Raw genomic sequence first — 17,604 nt, 5'->3', positions numbered from 1 at the left:
CTGCGTCTTCGTTGCTGTGCACGGGCTTTCTCTAGTTGTGGCGAGTGGGGGCTACTCTTCGTTGGGGGCTACTCTTTGTTGCGGTGCATGGGCTTCTCATTGCGGTGGCTTCTTATTGTGGAGCACGGGCTCTAGATGCATGGGCTTCAGTAGTTGTGGCATGAGAGCTGAGTGGTTGTGGCTCACAGGCTCTAGAGCACAGGCTCAGTAGTTGTGGTGCACGGGCTTAGTTGCTCCGCAGCATGTGGGATCTTCCCGGACCAGGGCTCGAACCCATGTCCCCTGCATTGGCAGGCGGATTCTTTTTTTTTAAGATGTTGGGGGTAGGAGTTTATTAATTAATTAATTTATTTTTGCTGTGTTGGGTCTTCGTTTCTGTGCAAGGGCTTTTTCTAGTTGTGGCAAGCGGGGACCACTCTTCTTCGCAGTGCACGGGCCTCTCACTATCGCGGGCTCTCTTGTTGCAGAGCACAGGCTCCAGACGCGCAGGCTCAGTAGTTGTGGCTCACGGGCCCAGTTGCTCTGCAGCACGTGGGATCCTCCCAGACCAGGGCTCGAACCCGTGTCCCCTGCATTAGCCGGCAGATTCTCAACCACTGCATCACCAGGGAAGCCCTGGCAGGTGGATTCTTAACCACTGTGCCACCAGGGAAGTCCCAAACTATTGTTATTAATTTTACAGTTCTTTTAAGGTTAACAGCCTCAAGAGGTTATGTTAGAACATTGTTAAACCTTGATACCTAGTTTTTACTACTCTTTTTATGAAACAGCGGCAGTCTAAATGAGATTTGAGGAAGAAGGTGAATTATCTGAAGAGTGATATAAAAATATTTTTGCTAATTGTGACCCTTTGTTCAGAAAAAACAGATGGAAGTCTCCCCTTAGCGTCACTTAGTATCCCTTAGTCGCTTAGGCTCCCCTTAGCGTCACTTAGCTTTTTATTACAAAAGAGATGAAATGATTTTTTTATTCTCATGTATGTACTCGTGTATGAATGCAAGCTCTTTTTTTTTTTTTGTGGTACACGGGCCTCTCACTGTTGCGGCCTCTCCCATTGCGGAGCACAGGCTCCAGACGCGCAGGCTCAGCGGCCATGGCTTACGGGCCCAGCTGCTCCGCGGCACGTGGGATCTTCCTGGCCCGGGGCACGAACCCGTGTCCCCTGCATCGGCAGGCAGACTCTCAACCACTGCGCCACCAGGGAAGCCCTGAATGCAAGCTCTTGATAGAGAATTGGAAAATACCAAAAATGCACAGAAGAAAATTAAAATTACCTACCATACATAGTAAATTAAAAAAGACTTAAAGACAAATTGATTGAAATTCTTAAGGTTTAGAGAAAATGTCCAAAACTGTAATGATTCCTTTACATGGGATTCAAAACCTTTCCAATTAAATGGGAAAAAATAAATCTTAACTTCAGAAATAAACCTTGATGGTTGAACATGAAAGCAAGGATGGCCTTTTTTTGCTGAATTAAAACAGAGTAGAAAGGATCCTTTCTGTGATAGTGAACTATGAGAGAATTAATCAGGGCGCTGTTAGTCTGATGCTTCATGGTCTCTGTGGTTTATTGTGGATTAGCACACATTAAAATGTACTGTAAGATTTTTAAAGATACCCATTATTCCGCTAATGTGACACTTGCAAGTTGCTAGCAAAAAATTGTGTAGGAAAATGGATGTACTTACTCCCTGGAATTGTTTGTAGAATGATGCTTAAGAAGGACTAAATAGATAAGTTAAAAGCAGTGGGCTTTATGAGCTAAAATACAATAGTGCATACAGTTCCGGAGTAGAAGGATTTATATTTATTAACAAATTTACTAAGTATGATAAAGGTAATTTTTTACATATCTCTTTATTAAAGTATTATCCCATGCCCTATTTCATTTGATCTTTGCCACAACTCATGAGGTAAAATAAATGTCATCTTGTTTTTAGGTAAGGAGACTAAAACTCAGAGAAATTGCCAGACTTTGCCAAAGTCATACAGCTATTAAATGATGGAGAAAGACTTAAATCTCTGTCTTCTAACTCACATACTTGCAAACTGACATCCTACCTCGCTACCCAAACTACTCATGTTTTGACCCTTCTTGTGGCAATCTGGGTACCACTAACATGTGAGTGAAAAGATTCAGTTGATGATTCACAAATTAGTCTGCTATTCTTTTTTTTTTAAACAGAATGTAGATTTACTTTTTTAAAAATTAATTAATTAATTTGGCTGTGTTGGGTCTTAGCTGCAGCACACGGGGTCTTCATTGTGAGATCTTTTGTTTCACGCATGGGCTCTTTGTTGTGGCGTGCAGGCTTCTCTGGTTGTGGTGCGTGGGCTCAGTAGTTGCACGTGTGGGCTTAGTTGCCCTGCGGCATGTGGGATTTTAGTTCCCTGACCAGCGATTGAACCTGTGTCCCCTGCACTGGAAGGCGGATTCTTAACCACTGGACCACCAGGGAAGTCCCTCCACTATTATTATCTTCATTTAAAGATGGATAACATCAGTATTTTTGTTGCTTGTACAGTAACACAACTCTAAAATAATGCACAAATATAGAAAGTGAAAATCTTCTGTAATCTTATCCTTAGGGAGATGATTACTGATAAGTTTCCTGATTTTGTCTAGTTACATAAACGTAAATATTCGTTAGAGGAAAAGAACCATGTTACATAGAAACTGATCTGTAACCTTTTTCACTTAATGTATGGGGACTCACTTTCTGTTTCAATATATTTAATCTTCCTCCTCTATTTTTTTCAGTTTTTAAGTACACTTTTATTAAAGCATACATAAAGTGCACAGTTAGTGTGTTGCTTAATGAATTATTAAACTGAGCACAGCAGTTTGAAACCCCACCAGGTCAAGAAATAGAATATTACTCCAGAAGCCTGCCTTTCTCACCCTCCCTTCTGCTCACTACCTTTCCCCACCCTTCACAAAGGTATCTTCAATTCCTAACTTCTTACACCATAAATCACCTTTGCCTGATCTTGAGCTTTATCAGTGAAATCATACAGTATGTGTTCTTTTTATGTATGGCTCCTTTTGCTCAACATTATGCTTGTCAGATTAATCCTTGAGGTTACTTGTGGCAGTAATTGTTCATTTTCATTGCTGTATACCAGGGAGCAGCAAACTGCCTATAATGGGTCATTTAGTCTTTTTTTCTTATTGTAGTAAAAGATAGATAACAAAATTTGCCATTTTAGTCAATTAAAGTATGCAAATCATTGGCATTAAATACATTCACAGTACTGTGTAACCATCACCACTATCCATTTCTAGAGCTTTTCATCATCCCAAACAGCAGCTCTGCATCCATTAAACAATAACTCCCCATTTCCTCTTCTCCATACTCCCTTCCTCCCAGTCCCTGATTAACCTCTGTTCTGCTTTCTGTCTCCATGCATTTGCATATTCTGGGTACCTCATATAAGTGGAATCATACAAAATCTGTCCTTTTGTGTCTGACATTTCACTTAGCATTTCAATGTTTATCAGCCTTGTAGCATATAACAGATTTCATCCCTTTTTGAGGCTGAATAATATTCCATTGTATGTATATACCGCATTTTGTTTATCCCTTCATCTGTTGATGGATATTTGGGTTGTTTCCATCTGTTGTTAATAATGCTACTTTATATAAACATTGGTATACAAGTCTGAGTTCCTTTTCAATACTTTTGAGTATCCACCTAGGAATAGAATTGCTGGATCATAAGGTAATTATTATGTTTCATTTTTTGAGTGACTGCCAAACTGCTTTCCACAGGAGCTTTGCATTTTTTAAGCATATTTTTAAAAATTAATTAATTATTTTCTTTAATCTTTGGCTGCGTTGGATCTTCATTACCGCGAGTGGGCTTTCTCTACTTGCGGTGAGCGGGGGCTACACTTTGTTGCGGTATGCGGGCTTCTCATTGAGGTGGCTTCTTTTGTTGCGGAGCACGGGCTCTAGGCACACGGGCTTCAGTAGTTGTGGCTCACAGGCTCTAGAGCGCAGGCTCAGTGGTTGTGGCTCAAGGGCTTAGTTGCTCTGCGGCATGTGGGATCTTCCCGGACCGGGGCTCAAACCCGTGTCACCTGCATTGACAGGTGGATTCTTAACCACTGCACCACCAGGGAAGTCCCCAGCTTTGCATTTTTACATTCCCAGCACCAGTGCACAAGGGTTTCTAATTTCTTCACGTTTGTTAGTTTCAAAGTTTACTTGTTTTATTTTTATTTATTTATTTTTACTTTATTTTTTCATCTTTTGGCCACACCACGCGGCATGTGGGATCCTAGTTCCCCAACCAGGGATCGAAGCCGAGGCCCCCGCATTGGAAGTGTGGAGTCTTAACCACTGGACCGCCAGGGAAGTCTCTGTCTTTTTAAATAATGGCCATATGTGAAGTGGTATTGCATCATAGTTTTGATTTGCATTTCGCTAATGACTTATGATATCAAGCATCTTTTCATGTGCTTATTGGCCATTTGCATATCTTCTTTGGAAAAATGTCTATTCAAGTCCTTTGCCCATTTTTGCATTCTCTTGGTTTTTTGTTGAACCATTTAATAAATATTTCTCTCGTTTTTTGGAATTTTGAATTTTATTTTGTTTATTTGTTTATGCAGCAGGTTCTTAGTTATCTATTTTATACATATTAGTGTATATATTTAATAATTATTTCAAGTGCTCTTTCAAAACTATTCAACACTCTCATATAGGGGGTGTGATCCAGTAAAGCTTTATATACAAAAACAGCCAGCTGGCTCTATTTGGCTCTTGGGCTGTTGTTGGTCCTAGATTACGTAGTTCACTTGTAGTTCACATTATTGGCTATTAATTTCAACTACCACTACAACCATTGTAAGTTTCTGCCATCCCAATCTTCTCTTGGTTTGATGTAGTCTGTTGGTTGAGTTTGAATGTTGTTGGGGCCCATATAGGAAAGAGGGAAATGTGTAAGGGAAACTAAGAACTGTTCAAGTATCATGAAGGCCTTTTGTGTGCTGGACGCCATTGTAAGGTTTGATTTTTCTGCCATAATTTAGTCAAAAGGGGGAATTCCCTGACGGTCCAGTGTCAGGACTTGGCGCTGTCACTGCCAGGGCCTGAGTTCAATCCCTGGTCGGGGAACTAAGATCCCACAAGCTGCATGGCATGACCAAAAGTTAAAAAAAAAATTTAGTCAGAAGGATGATCATGTAGGAGCTTATGGGCTTGTAGTTTCCCCTAATTCAGGGGACTGAAGTGATTTGAGTGTGGGTGTCAGCCCTCGTACAGGCTGGCCTAGTTCATAACTCTTCAGTGATGCAGGGTCCCAACCAAAATCTTGGAATCATTGCCGCTTATTCTCCTTGGCATGCCCTGGAATTCATTTTTTGTCAGCTTAGTCCCGTGAGTCTGCTGAAAGCTCTGCTTAGTTTCTTGGTCACATTTGCATTCAGAATTGACAATTGTTTCAAGCAAAAAAGTGCCCCAAGTCATAGGCTCACCTCTGTTGGCTCTTCTCTTTTCCATATTTTGGTAATTTTTTAAAACAGCCATTCTAATGGGTGTGAAATGTCCCCTCCTTCCAAATTTTAGTAATTTTCATACTGTTTGGAAAATTCTCTGCTCCCTTCAAACAGATGTTTTAAAAATATTTTTCTAGTTTTTCTCTTCTAATCTTACTCTTGTAATCAAAATTTTAGTTCTGGTATTATAGTTCAAGTCACAACAAATGTTCTTATACATAAATGTTGGAGTATTGCACTTTTAAAACATCAGATTTATTGAGGTATAATTTACGTAAAGTTTGCCCTATTTAGGGATCTATAGTTCAGTGAGTTATGACAAAGAGCTGTGTAAACCATCACCACACTCAATATATTGAATGTTTTATCACCCCAAAATCTCCCTTGTGCCTCTTTGTAGTCCGTCCCTTTGCCTCCCCCTTAGCCTCTGGCAGTCACTAATCTGATTCGTCCCTCTAGTTTTGTCTTCAGTGAATGTCATGTAAATGGTATTATATAGTGTGTAGCCTCTTGTGTCTGGCTTTTTTCACTTAGCATGTTTTTGAGATTCATCTATGTTCCTACATGTATCAGTATTTTGTTCTTTTTATTGCTGAGTAGTAGTCTATGTATGGTTGTACCACAATTTGTTAATATGTTCACTAAATGATGGACATCTGGGTTGTTTCCAGTTTTTAGCTCTTATGAATAAAGCTGGTAAACATTCATGTTCAGGTCTTTGATGTTTTTATTTCTTAGGGTAAATACATAGAAGAAGGGCTGGGTCTTGTGGTAAGTATATGTTAATGTCATGAGGAACTACCAAAGTCTTCCAAAATGGCTGTATCATTTTGTAGTCACACCTGCAAATGTGACTTGTAACTTTTTTCCATTCAAAATTAAAATCTTGGAGTTTTAATATGTAGCTCCCTAACAGCTAATGATGTTGAACATCTTTTCTTGTGTTTATTTGCCATGTTATATCTCTTCTTTGGTAAAGTGTATGTTTTGATCTTTTGCACACTTTTTAAATGACTTTTTAAAAAAATCATTGTAAGAGTTCTCTATATATTCTGCTTACAAGACGTTTATTAGACATATTGTTTTGCAAATATTCTCTCCCAGTCAATCTGTGGCCTGTCTTTACATTGTCAGATCCATCTTTTCAAGAGCAGGAACTTTTAATTTTTATGAAGTCTGGTTTATCAATTTTTCCCCCTTTTTAAAAAATTTATTTATTTATTTATTTTTGGCTGTGTTGGGTCTTTGTTGCTGCGTGCAGGCTTTCTCTAGTTGCGGTGAGCGGGGGCTACTCTTTGATGTGGTGCATGGGCTTCTCATTGCGGTGCCTTCTCTTATTGTGGAGCACGGGTTCTAGGCGGGTGGACGTCAGTAGTTGTGGCTCACGGGCTCAGTAGTTGTGGCTCACAGGCTCTGGAGTGCAGGCTCCGTAGTTGTGGAGCACGGGCTTAGTTGCTCCGTGGCATGTAGGATCTTCCCAGACCAGGGCTCGAACCCCTGTCCCCTGCATTAGCTGGTGGATTCTTAACCACTGTGCCACCAGGGAAGTCCCACTTTTTTCCTCTTAAGGTTTGTGATTTTTATGTTCTAAGAAGTGTCTGCCTAAGCCAAGATCACAAAGAATTTTGTCTATGTTTTCTTCTGTAAATTTTATATTTTTAGGTTTTACATTTAGGTCTGTGATCCATTTCAAGTTAATTTTTGTATGTCACGTGAAGTTTTTTTGTGTATGGGTGTCTGTTATTCCAGCGTCATTTTTTGAAAAAGTTATTCTTTCTCCATTGAATCACCTTGTCATCTTTGTCAAAGTCAAATCAGTGATATATGTGGGGTCTATTTCTGGACTTCTGTTCCATTGATTTTTTTTTTTTTTTTTTTTTTTTGCGGTATGCGGGCCTCTCACTGCTGTGGCCCCTCCTGCTGCGGAGCACAGGCCTCGGACGCGCAGGACCAGCAGCCAAGGCCCACAGGCCCAGCCGCTCTGCGGCATGTGGGATCTTCCCAGACCGGGGCACGAACCTGTGTCCCCTGCATCGGTAGGAGGACTCCCAACCACTGTGCCACCAGGGAAGCCCTGGTATTTTTTAAAAATTTTCTTTCTTTTTTGTTTTTGGCTACGTCGGGTCTTAGTTGTGGCATGCAGGATCTTCGTTGAGGCATGTGAGATCTTTCATTGTGGCGCTCAGACTTCTCTCTAGTTGTGGCGTGTGGGTGTTTTTCTCTCTAGTTGTGGCACGTGGACTCCAGGGCGCGTGGGCTCTGTAGTTTGTGGCACGTGGGCTCTCTTGTTGAGGCGCGTGAGCTCAGTAGTTGTGGCGTGCAGGCTTAGTTGCCTTGCAGCATGTGGGATCTTAGTTCCCTAACCAGGGATCAAACCCACGTCTCCTGCATTGGACGGCAGATTCTTTACCACTGGACCACCAAGAAAGTCCCTCTGTTCCATCGATTTATATGTCTATCCTTTCTCTGGTGGTCTTGTACTTTTAGGTAAGAAATATCTATGCATTTTCTACTGTCACACTGACTTAACGAGATTCAAATAATGCAGTAAATCAACTTCCTGTTACCAACGAATGTTAGGTAGTAGAGTAATTATTGAGCATGTGATTTTATTTGTAATCAGTCATTTCACTTGCCTCCCTAATGTGGTAAAACGCCTTAAAAGATTTTGTTCAGATGTTGCCAGTGAGAACTGTCATACACTGCTGTTAGGAGTATAAATTGGCTCAAGCACTCTCAAAAAGCATTTTGTTGATTTCTGGTAAATGGAGAATATGTGATGAACTATGACTCATCAATTCTACTTCTTAAGCATATACTCAAAAGAAACTGGCACATGTACATAGGGGGACAGGTACAAGAATGTTCATTGCAACTATTTAAAATATTGAAAAACTGGAAACAACCTATATATCTTTTAATAGGAGGTAGTTGGAAATAAATTGTAGGATGGTATAGGATACTATACAGAGTCGAAATGAATGAACTAATCTCTGTATAGCAACATAGATCTAAAAAGCAATGCAAATTTTTAAAATAAAATGATATAAATAAAGTAGGAACAATAGAAAAATATATACAAGTAAGGTAGACACTCAATTCATGATAGTGGTTTCTGGGAAGGAAAGGAGCATGAGAATGGGAAGAGGCACAAAAAAGGAACTTCTGTTGTATCTGTTAAGTTGCAGTTCATTTTTAAAATTTTTAAGTAAATACGATATTGTTATCAATATTCCCACCACACAGAATGCAAATGCTATTTTACTGTTTTCTGTAATTTACCCCTTTTTTAAAATTAAAAAACCAAAAATACATGTAAGCAGATATTTTCTTCATAAAAAACTAGAAGGTAAGCATCCAAATAGTTTGAATTGACTTACAACAGATTCTTAATAATTTCTTCATGTGTCATTATCAAGTACTTATTGAGCACTTACTCTGGATCACTGTGTAAAATACGAATGGCATTTTATATGGGTAATAAGTAAGAAATTACCCTGTCCAAGGGGCTAAATCTAGTTAGTGATTTATTTTGGGGATGGAGGAGGGTAGGTAGGAGGTACACACTCGTAAGGGGACAGTATTTCTTAGTTGTTGTGTGGTGTTTATAATAAGACTTCATCTATTCTGTGTTATCAAGAGAGTCATGATATTTTATTGATTTTGAAATTTCAAATTAAAGAATAGCATGGGAATTTTTGTTTGATTAAATAGGGACATGAGTAGGGAAAAATGAAAAACAGTTCTTATGCATGATTTCCACCTTTGCTTTACTGTATCTCTATGTTAGCCACTTATGAGGCTTTGCAGATTCTAAGGACTAAGAAACTAATTTTTAAAAACAATGAAATTTGCATGTAATTGTTAACACTTTAAAGAAGTATCCTACACATATTTTGATTATGCTGAATTTTTAGGTCCTTTTGAAGTTTAATTTTGGATCAAGGATAAATGTTGTCATGTTTCAAAGAAAATAGAAATGTGTTACTTAATGGCCACACTTGTAATCTCATATACCAGTTCTCATGGTGCAATCATTTATGAAATAAAAGCTAACTCTGAAAGGAGCACCCGTGAACATATTACATCATATTTGACTACAGTTAGATTAAACAATGCTTTTTTCCTCATTATTATTGAAACCGTATTTATTTTTCCTAATAGTATATATTTTAAAAACCATTTATTTAAAATAAAATCTTGAATATTTGTTTCTCTAATACAACATTTCAGTGGTTATAAGCATCAATACCATGAGATGATAAACAAATAAAGAATCACAGCTCTAAAATTTTGAGAAACGTTGACGTCTATATCTCCCTCTTGCAGAGCCACATATACATTAAGATGCTAAAGTCCTAAGAAGTCACAGAGTAACAGTTTTCAGACTTGTTTGATCACAACTCTTTTTTTCATGTATCTCCTAATAAGAGCATGCTTTGCAACATGTTTAGTGCATTCTTAGGGTATACTTGTGATTTATACAAATAATTATTTCTATTTTAAAGTAGGACAAAAGGAGCAAGCTGTGGAATGGTATAAGAAGGGTATTGAAGAACTAGAAAAAGGAATAGCTGTCGTAGTTACAGGACAAGGTAAGGTTATATTTACGTTTGTTTAGTAGCATCCGAAATTGTGTTCACATGATTGTCCTGATTTCAGATCCGTTTATCTTAATAAAGGTGTTTAACAGATTTTTAAATGTTCTTGTTAAAGTTAATGCTTTATTACCTATGCTAAAAATGAAGTTGTAACCAGATATGCTCAAACTTGATTATTGTATTACTTGTGTCCTCCTTGGAACCGCTGTTCATGATATGTTAACCCTATTTTTAAACCTGTTTTTGAAACCTCATCCTTTCCTCATTGTCGAGGCAGGGAAGGAGTGGTTATTTCACAGACTCCCTTTTACACTGTGGGTAATGCTTGACTGCATGTTAAAATATGAGCTGTAATGTCTGACTTTGATTCACACATGGCTTTTTAAAACCAAAACAATTATTTCTCATCTTTACTTTCCTGTCACATCAAATTAAAAATTAGAGTCTAAGGACTTCCCTGGTGGGACACTGGTTAAGAATCCACCTGCCAGTGCAGGGGACACAGGTTCAATCCCTGGTCCAGGAAGATCCCACATGCCATGGAGCAACTAAGCCTGTGTGCCACAACTAGTGAGCCTGCGCTCTAGAGCCCATGAGCCACAACTACTGAGCCTGCATGCCACAACTACTGAAGCCCATGCTCCGCAACAAGAGAAGCCATCGCAATGAGAAGCCAGCGCACTGCAACTAGAGAAAGCCTGCGTGCAGCAACGAAGACCCAACGCAGCCAAAAAAAAAAATCAGAGTCTAATATTACCTTTAAATATGTAGACAATATTTCTTGCACACATACTGTGTGCCCAAGCATCATTGTATGTGCTTCATACGTATTATCTCTTTTAATTTCACCACAACCCTACACTCTAAAGCTGCTACCATTATCCTTATTTTTCAGATGAAAAACCTTAAGTGCAAAGAAATTAAGTAACTTGTGTGAGGTCTCATAGGCAGGAAGTGGTAGAGTCAGGATTTGAACCCAGGCAGTCTGACTTCAGAGCCTGAATTCTTAAATACTATGCTGTGAATAGTGGTATGTGGATACCACTATTATATGAGTAAAGTACTTCAGCTTATCATAGCTAAAATAAATTCAGAAGCAAAAATTACAATGTGTGGGCTGAGAATCTTAGCCTTATGTATCAGTCCACCCAGTGGATATTTTATCTGGCTGGCTGATTCTATAACTTATATCAGCTAATCTCCAGTAACTATAATGTGTCCAATATTTACCTTTTTTTGTAATCTCTGCTTTTTATTTTGACTGTTTCTCTAGCTACTGGTCTCCTGTATAAAAGAGAGCAGAATAGAACAAGTAAATATGGAAGATTGGGTCTTGGAGACTTTTCATGAGTTTATGAGCATGACTTTATGAATTATGTACAAAATATATTTGCTGTTCTTTGCCAAATGCATAGAAGAAGAGTTAGAAGTAAATGAGTTGGTTATAAGAAAAATAGTATTTCATTGAATCAAAAATGCCTTCAACTGTACCAAGAGAAAAAACAATGTCAATTAAACGATGACACATCCTCTTCTTATCACATAGAATTTGAATTTTAACCTTATTGAATATGCTATCTTAATCTTATTTAGACATAGCTATAACAGAAGTATTAGTATCTATGACAAAATTTTTGTATGCAGAGGAAGTGACAGACTATGTTATGACTGCAGCCTGGCTGATAGCATTAGTAGGTTGGCACAGGTTTTAAAACACTTCCCAATTTCAAAGAGTTTTAAATGTAGGGGGAAAAATATGTCTCAAAACCCGTAAAATCCATGAAATACCACAATAGGTCTGAAACCATCATAAGGAACTATAACTGATTTTTTTAAGATATTATTTGAAACTGATATTTTGTTAATTTCATAGTCTTTTTATAAAGACTATGACTCCCCATGAGATTAGTTGGTATGATAATTTATCTTGAAGCAGCATTAGTAGGTAAGTGTAGATATTTTAATTCTTTTTTTCTGCTTTTTCTTTCAGGTGAACAGTGTGAAAGAGCTAGACGCCTTCAAGCTAAAATGATGACTAATTTGGTTATGGCCAAGGACCGTTTACAACTATTAGGTATCAATTAATGAATTGTATAACTGGAATGAGATGTATTTAAAATCTTAAAATCTAAGATTTAAAATCTTTAAAGTTTAATGAAACTTTAAATGCAGATGGAAATAAATCAGTGAACTTGAAAATGTGTTCTAGGCTTTCTTTTAACTTATGAAAATTTCTAACGTATACAAAACAGAAGAGTTTATTGAACTAATTATCCATCACTCAGCTTTGGTAATTATCAACTCATTGTCGGTCTTGATTTAAGACTGGCAAACTATAGCCTATGGACTAAACCCAGTTCACTGCCTGTTTTTGTAAGTTGGCACAAAGCTACTCTCATTCCTTTGTATATTATCTGGTTGCTTTCATGCTACAGTGAGAGAATTAAGTAGTTGATACAGAGACCATACAGCCTGCAAAGCCTTTTAATATATAGCTTTTAAAAATATTTTAACATTTACTGCTGGCTCTTTACAGAAAAAGTTTGCCAACCACAGTTTATATCCCTGCTTACTTTCCCCAACTTCATATTACTATTTTGAAACAATTTCTCGATATCTTTTTATTTCATTTATAAGTATTTCATATCTCTAAAAGATAAAGATGCTTTAAAAATAAAATTGCCAAAGTGAGGAGATTGTCGCTTCTAACGTTTCCCTTCTAACGTTTTCCTTCTTTCCGTCCCTCCCTTATTTCCTGTGTATCACTTATTTTTTACTTTGATTTGTAACTAGAACAAAGCTTCAAAAGAAAACTCATTTCATTATAAAACAAAGGTAATGATTCTTCCCTCTGGGGAAGCTGTGAGTATTAAATGAGATGATGGACATGACTGCCAAAAAAAAATTGCCAAAATACCATTATCACACCTAAAAAATAACCAATAATTCTTTTAATACTAACATAAACATAAAAGTAATGGCCAAAAAAATGGTCAGTGTCCAAATTTATATATAATATATTAATAATGTGCAGTCAGTATCTCAAAATTTAATAACTCCTACTATTTTTAAAATAATTTAATTGTTTGAATCAGAATTACAAGAAGATCCATACTATACATCTTTTAATATACAAGTCTGTTTTTTCTTTTTCTTGCAATTTATTTGCTGATGAACCAGATCTTTTCCACGTAGTGTTTCCTGCAGTCTGACTTTCGCTCCATGCATCTCCATGTTATCTTTTCGTATGTTCTTCTGTCCTCCCTATAAATTGATAGTTGGATATAGAGCCTTAATTGGATTGAAAGTAGATTTTTATTTTTTAATGATAAGACTACTTGATAGGTGGTTTTGTGTTTATCCATCAGTATTTCTTGTGATGTTAGCAGCAGTTGATGACTTACGCCTAGTGACATTATAATTGTCATTCTTTCTGCATTCATCAGCTGTAAAAGGTCTATAAAGAGAAACTTCTCATCTTCTGTTTGATGGTATAGGTTTTAAAAATATATTCTTAAGGTAAATCTACTCCTCAAACAAGGTGGAACTAAAACCCACCCTTCTTGGGTGGTTCTACCATAGCTTGATGTGATAGAAATAGTAGCAACTTGGTAAACAGGCAGACTTTATTTGTTGCTCTGTGCTTTTGATAAGTTATTTGGCATTTCTGAGTCTTCTTTATTTCATTTGTAATATGAGGCTAATAGATAATTATTATCTCACTGTATTTGTGACTATGAATTGTTGAAGGAACCTAACCCATAGTAAGTACTCGAAAATGCTGGTTTTTGTTCATCTCCTTACCTGTGTGTAATCACCACCCCTGCTTTTGTGTACATATATACACATATGGTTTTTATTAATTCACTTATTCATTCATTCCTATATGGTCCATGGTATTTATAAATTTTTTGCCCCACATTTTTGAAAAAGAAACCCTTACTGTTTTCAGATAGCTAACAAGGCAGTGTTCTCCTGACTTCTGTGGCTGACAGTTTGCTTTCTTACTTCCTAAGTGACGGTTATTACTGTGTCAAATAAAATTACATGTTACATCAAGGGTTGTTGTAGTAAAATAATTATCTAATTGTTCTAGTTGGTCCTTTCTATGTGTTTTAGCTATAACACCTCTTCAGTATATGTACAAAGTATAAATGTATGTGATGCAGATTAAGTTTGATTATGGAACATTTTGTAACATGTTTCAAATTGAATAATAGTTGGCTTTTATCTTTTATCAGTATTTGAAATTGTGATATGGTGAAACATTAGAAGCAACTCATCAATTTATAGACTTGTCTTTAAATGCAACTTAGTAATTTCTTATTTGTGTTGTTAGAGGAGAGGACAAAAAGATATATAATATAACATGAATCTAGGCTTTAATAGAATTAATATTTGGTTGTTGTTGTTGTCTGTTATCCTCAAAAGTGCTATATGTCCATTCATGAAAGATGTTACTTTAAAAAAGAGATGGTGGAATAAAAGACATCATCAACATTTTCCTGTCTTCTGAGAACGCAGAATATCTGGGAGTTATATACCAAAGACAGTAAAAAAGAAGTGTGCACAAGTGCATAGTAGAGCATATTTGTGTATTATGTGCTGGTTAAAAAATGGAGCTTTTCAGAGGTGGGATGCCTGATAGGTATCTAAGTAGTATGGAGAATGATAACTGGGAGTTCCCCATACAGACTGGTTTGAGAGGATGTAGCATCTCTGATAAAGATGGGAAGAGTTCATATGTATTACATATCTTCAATTTAGTGATAGTGAACCTTAGAGCAAAGCTTAAGTGTAAAACCTGCTGTAGATAAAAAGATAATTTTGGTGTTGGTGTCTGGTATACTTGGCAATTACCCTTTTTTAAAAAAATTTAGCTTCATTCAAGGTCCATTTATTAAGTCCTTACTCTGTACCAGGAATGGTGCCAAGGGATATAAACTGAATTTCTTTCTTTTCTTTTTTTTAATTTATTTTTGGCTGTGTTGGGTCTTTGTTGCTGTGAGCAGGCATTCTCTAGTTGCAGCAAGCAGGGGCTACTCTTTGTTGTGGCACGTGGGCTTCTCATTGCAGTGGCTTCTCTTGTTGCGGAGCATGGGCTCTAGACGCATGGGCTTCAGTAGTTGTGGCACGTGGGCTTAGTAGTTGTGTCTCGCAGGCTCTAGAGCGCAGGCCAGTAGTTGTGGCACACAGGCTTAGTTCCCGGACCAGGGTTTGAACCTGTGTCCCCTGCATTGGCAGGCGGATTCTTAACCACTGCGCGCCACCAGGGAAGCGCTGAATTTATTTCTTAACTCGGGAAGTATTTATTGGGTGGTTATCATGTTCTAGGCACTTAGGATATAGACAAGGATCCTTGTCATAGAGTTTATATTCCAGCAGGGAGAATACTGACAGTAGGCAATAAACATAAAGAATAAATAAGTTATTGCATGTGTTAGAAGGTGATAAATTTGTGGAGAAAAGAAAACAGAAAACACAGTACAGGGAATTAGGAGTAGATGGGAGGTGGTCTGGGTTTTTAGTTTTAAATAGGATAGTCAGGGTATATGCCTCTTGGAGAAGTTGACATGACCTGTAAGTTAGCCTTACAGGTATCTGGGAGAAGAGTGGTCTGGGGAGAAGTAAGAGCTGATGCAAAGCCTTAGAAAACACATCTGGTATGTTTGAGAGGAGCAAAGAGGCCAGTGTGCCACAGCAAGGAGAGTATAGTAGAGATGAGGTCAGAGAACTAATGGTGATGGGGCAGGCAGAGGGGGCGGCCATTACAACATGCAGGACCTTACAGGTCACTGAAGATTTGAGCTTTTGCCACCTGTGAAGTAGGGAGCAGTTACAAGGATTTTTTAGAAAAGGAGTAACATCATCTGACTTCAGTTTAAAAAGGATCCCTCTGGTTGTGATGTTGCAAGGGTATGTTATGTACCAAGGAGAGCAAGTAGGACAACTATTGTGGTAAGCTAGGAGAAAAATGATGGAGGCTTGGACCAGGATGATACCAGGAGTAACAAGTGGTTGGATTATGATTGTAGTTGAAACTTGAGCAAACAGATTTACTGATAGATTGGATAAAATGTCCTGTGTTTAGGCTCTTGTTGATATAGTGGAGAAGGCAGACATAAATAGATAAATCATCATTACTGCAGGATGGAGATACACAAATATTTTGTAGAGATGGGAAAATAGGTGTCTGAGAAATCTTCCTGGAAGAAACCTAAAGTGGGGATTTAAAAAGATAAATAAAAGTTATTAATGGTTGGGTGGAAAGATATTCCATGAGGAACTAACAGCATGAACATAGACTCAGGGACAAGGAAAAGCATGGTGCTGGTAGAGACATGAATTTGGGATTGCTCAGGCATAAGAAGTATAGGCAGATCATGGAGGGCCTTGTTGGTCATGTAAAGGAGCTTGAGTGCTAATCTGTGGGCAGTGGGAAACTGCTAAAGGGTTGTAGGCACACAAGTTATGTGGTAAAATTTCCCTTATAAGTAGATCACTGAGATGATTGTGTGGGGATTGCACATGAGGGGATCAAGAAGCAAGGTGACTTGTTTTATTTTAAATCATTGGTTAATCTACACGACCTTTAGTCATTTTAAAAAGAAGCATTAGGGCTTCCCTGGTGGCGCAATGGTTGAGAGGCCGCCTGCCGATGCAGGGGACACGGGTTCGTGCCCCGGTCCGGGAGGATCCCACATGCCGCGGAGCAGCTGGGCCCATGAGCCATGGCCGCTGAGCCTGCACATCCGGAGCCTGTGCTCCGCAACGGGAGAGGCCACAACAGTGAGAGGCCCGTGCAAAAAAAGAAAAAAAGAAAAAAAAAAGCATTAAACTAAGCTTACTTTCTTCAAAAAAAGAGAATTGGAGCAGGTTCACATTAGCTGTGTGCTGCTATTGTGTGTGTGTTTTCATGCATATAAATCCAAACCCTGCACAAAAGTTCGATGACTTATTATTCTTAGTTATTATCAAAACTAAGGATTTAATTTCTGTTTATTTTTTACTATATAATGAATGTTTATGTGAACTTTTTGTTACATTTCATTGAAGAGTTTTAATTGATAAATCAGACATTTACAAATCAGTTCTTTCTAATTTATGTCTTTTACCAACACAAATGGTTTCTTTCTCAATATGGTGATTTGAAGAGTATTATCTTTGGGAAAAATCAGATGACCTACCTGTTAACTAACAACAGAAAAAGGGCTCCAAGGTATATTGTATCAGCCAGTTCTAGGATACAAAAGCTGTGCAGTACTTTGTGCTTTGTGCAAAAAGGGTAGCTGCTATTTAACCTGTCCCAAAGGCATGTGTGGTTGTACCATAAACCAAGCATGGCGCCTGCTTGTCTGACATTAGAAATGAAAGTTTAAAAGAGTTAGTATATATGTGCTACATTTTTGCATATATTCATCGACTTCTTAGTACCGGAGGAAAGAATCAGTAATGATAACTTGGAGTATTTCAACAAAATAAATATGGTCAAAATTG

The 17,604-nt window shown here is 37.8% G+C and overlaps 1 protein-coding gene across 5 annotated transcripts in view; it reads left to right on the top strand.

The window, feature by feature from the left end:
• Positions 1-17,604, top strand: part of SPAST (spastin) — a 61,128-nt gene that overhangs the window by 7,019 nt on the left and 36,505 nt on the right. For 3 of the 5 annotated variants that reach the window (XM_065890880.1, XM_065890882.1, XM_065890885.1), the window contains exons 2-3: positions 10,015-10,101; positions 12,098-12,181. In XM_065890880.1, the coding sequence (XP_065746952.1) occupies positions 10,015-10,101; positions 12,098-12,181 (171 nt within the window). The remainder of the gene's footprint in view (positions 1-10,014; positions 10,102-12,097; positions 12,182-17,604) is intronic. The other 2 variants (XM_065890884.1, XM_065890881.1) reach the window with 1 other exon arrangement.

This window comes from Phocoena phocoena, chromosome 14 (genome assembly GCF_963924675.1).
Source record: "Phocoena phocoena chromosome 14, mPhoPho1.1, whole genome shotgun sequence".
In the NCBI taxonomy this organism is placed as follows: Eukaryota; Metazoa; Chordata; class Mammalia; order Artiodactyla; family Phocoenidae; genus Phocoena; species Phocoena phocoena.
The sequence above is the reverse complement of the archived record's forward strand: the minus strand, read 5'-3'. Positions and strand labels throughout refer to the sequence as shown.